At 69.2% G+C, this 728-nt stretch overlaps 1 protein-coding gene across 1 annotated transcript in view; it reads right to left on the bottom strand.

Moving 5' to 3' along the window:
* The window catches only part of USP24 (ubiquitin specific peptidase 24), a gene marked incomplete at its 5' end in the record, with an annotated part of 155,372 nt that extends 154,644 nt beyond the window's left edge, over positions 1–728 (bottom strand). The window contains 2 exon segments of the mRNA XM_010847192.1: positions 460–497; positions 500–728. Coding sequence (XP_010845494.1) covers positions 460–497; positions 500–728 — 267 coding nt within the window.

Raw genomic sequence — 728 nt, 5'->3', positions numbered from 1 at the left:
TGGGCCACGAAATCTCGGGTCCTTGCCTAGTCTACTAGTACCCCATTTCTGACTGTCTGATAACACGCGCCACCCCCCATCACACTCTCCAGGCCAATGTGTCATCTTCCCGCATCTCGGGGATGCCAGCTTTGGACCCTCCTCCCCATCCCCTTCCCGGGCCTGCCCCGCTGGTGACCTCAGCTCAAGCCCGAGAGACCCCTCCCCACCCTGCCGCGCAGCCCTGCCCCGCATCCTCAATTCAGTTTCATCAGCCCTTACCCTATGGGCTCCACTCCCTACCTGACCGCAGTCCGTTGACCTCCGTCCTGACGAGCCCGGTGCTCCATTTGCCCTTTCTCCGTGCCTCCCCTGCTCCACACGCTCCCCGCACTTCAAGCCCAGTGGGGTGTGTCCCCTCCCCACGGAACTCCAGCCCGCTAGCCTCTCCCACGGGGGTCACGGGTCGCCCCTCCTCACCTCGGCGTCCACCACCTCGTGGTACGCGGGCGGGGGTCGAACCCGCCGCCGCCTCCGGTGCTCCCGCCGCGGGAGGGGCCGTCGCCGCCGCCGCCGTCGCCCCGCGAGCCCCCGCCGGGCCCGGGGCTGGGGCCGCCACCGCTGTCCATCGGCTCGTAGCCGCCGTAGTCGAGGCCCGGCCGCTCGTTGGTGAGCAGCGCCACGGCTTCGTTGATGTCGTTCTTGGCCAGGCGCAGGGCCTTGCGGATGGTGGCGGGGTCCGAGAAGCC

The sequence above is a fragment of the Bison bison genome, unplaced genomic scaffold, assembly GCF_000754665.1.
Source record: "Bison bison bison isolate TAMUID 2011002044 unplaced genomic scaffold, Bison_UMD1.0 scf7180017864244, whole genome shotgun sequence".
Lineage (NCBI taxonomy): Eukaryota > Metazoa > Chordata > Mammalia > Artiodactyla > Bovidae > Bison > Bison bison.
This window is presented reverse-complemented; position numbering and strand designations above follow the sequence as displayed.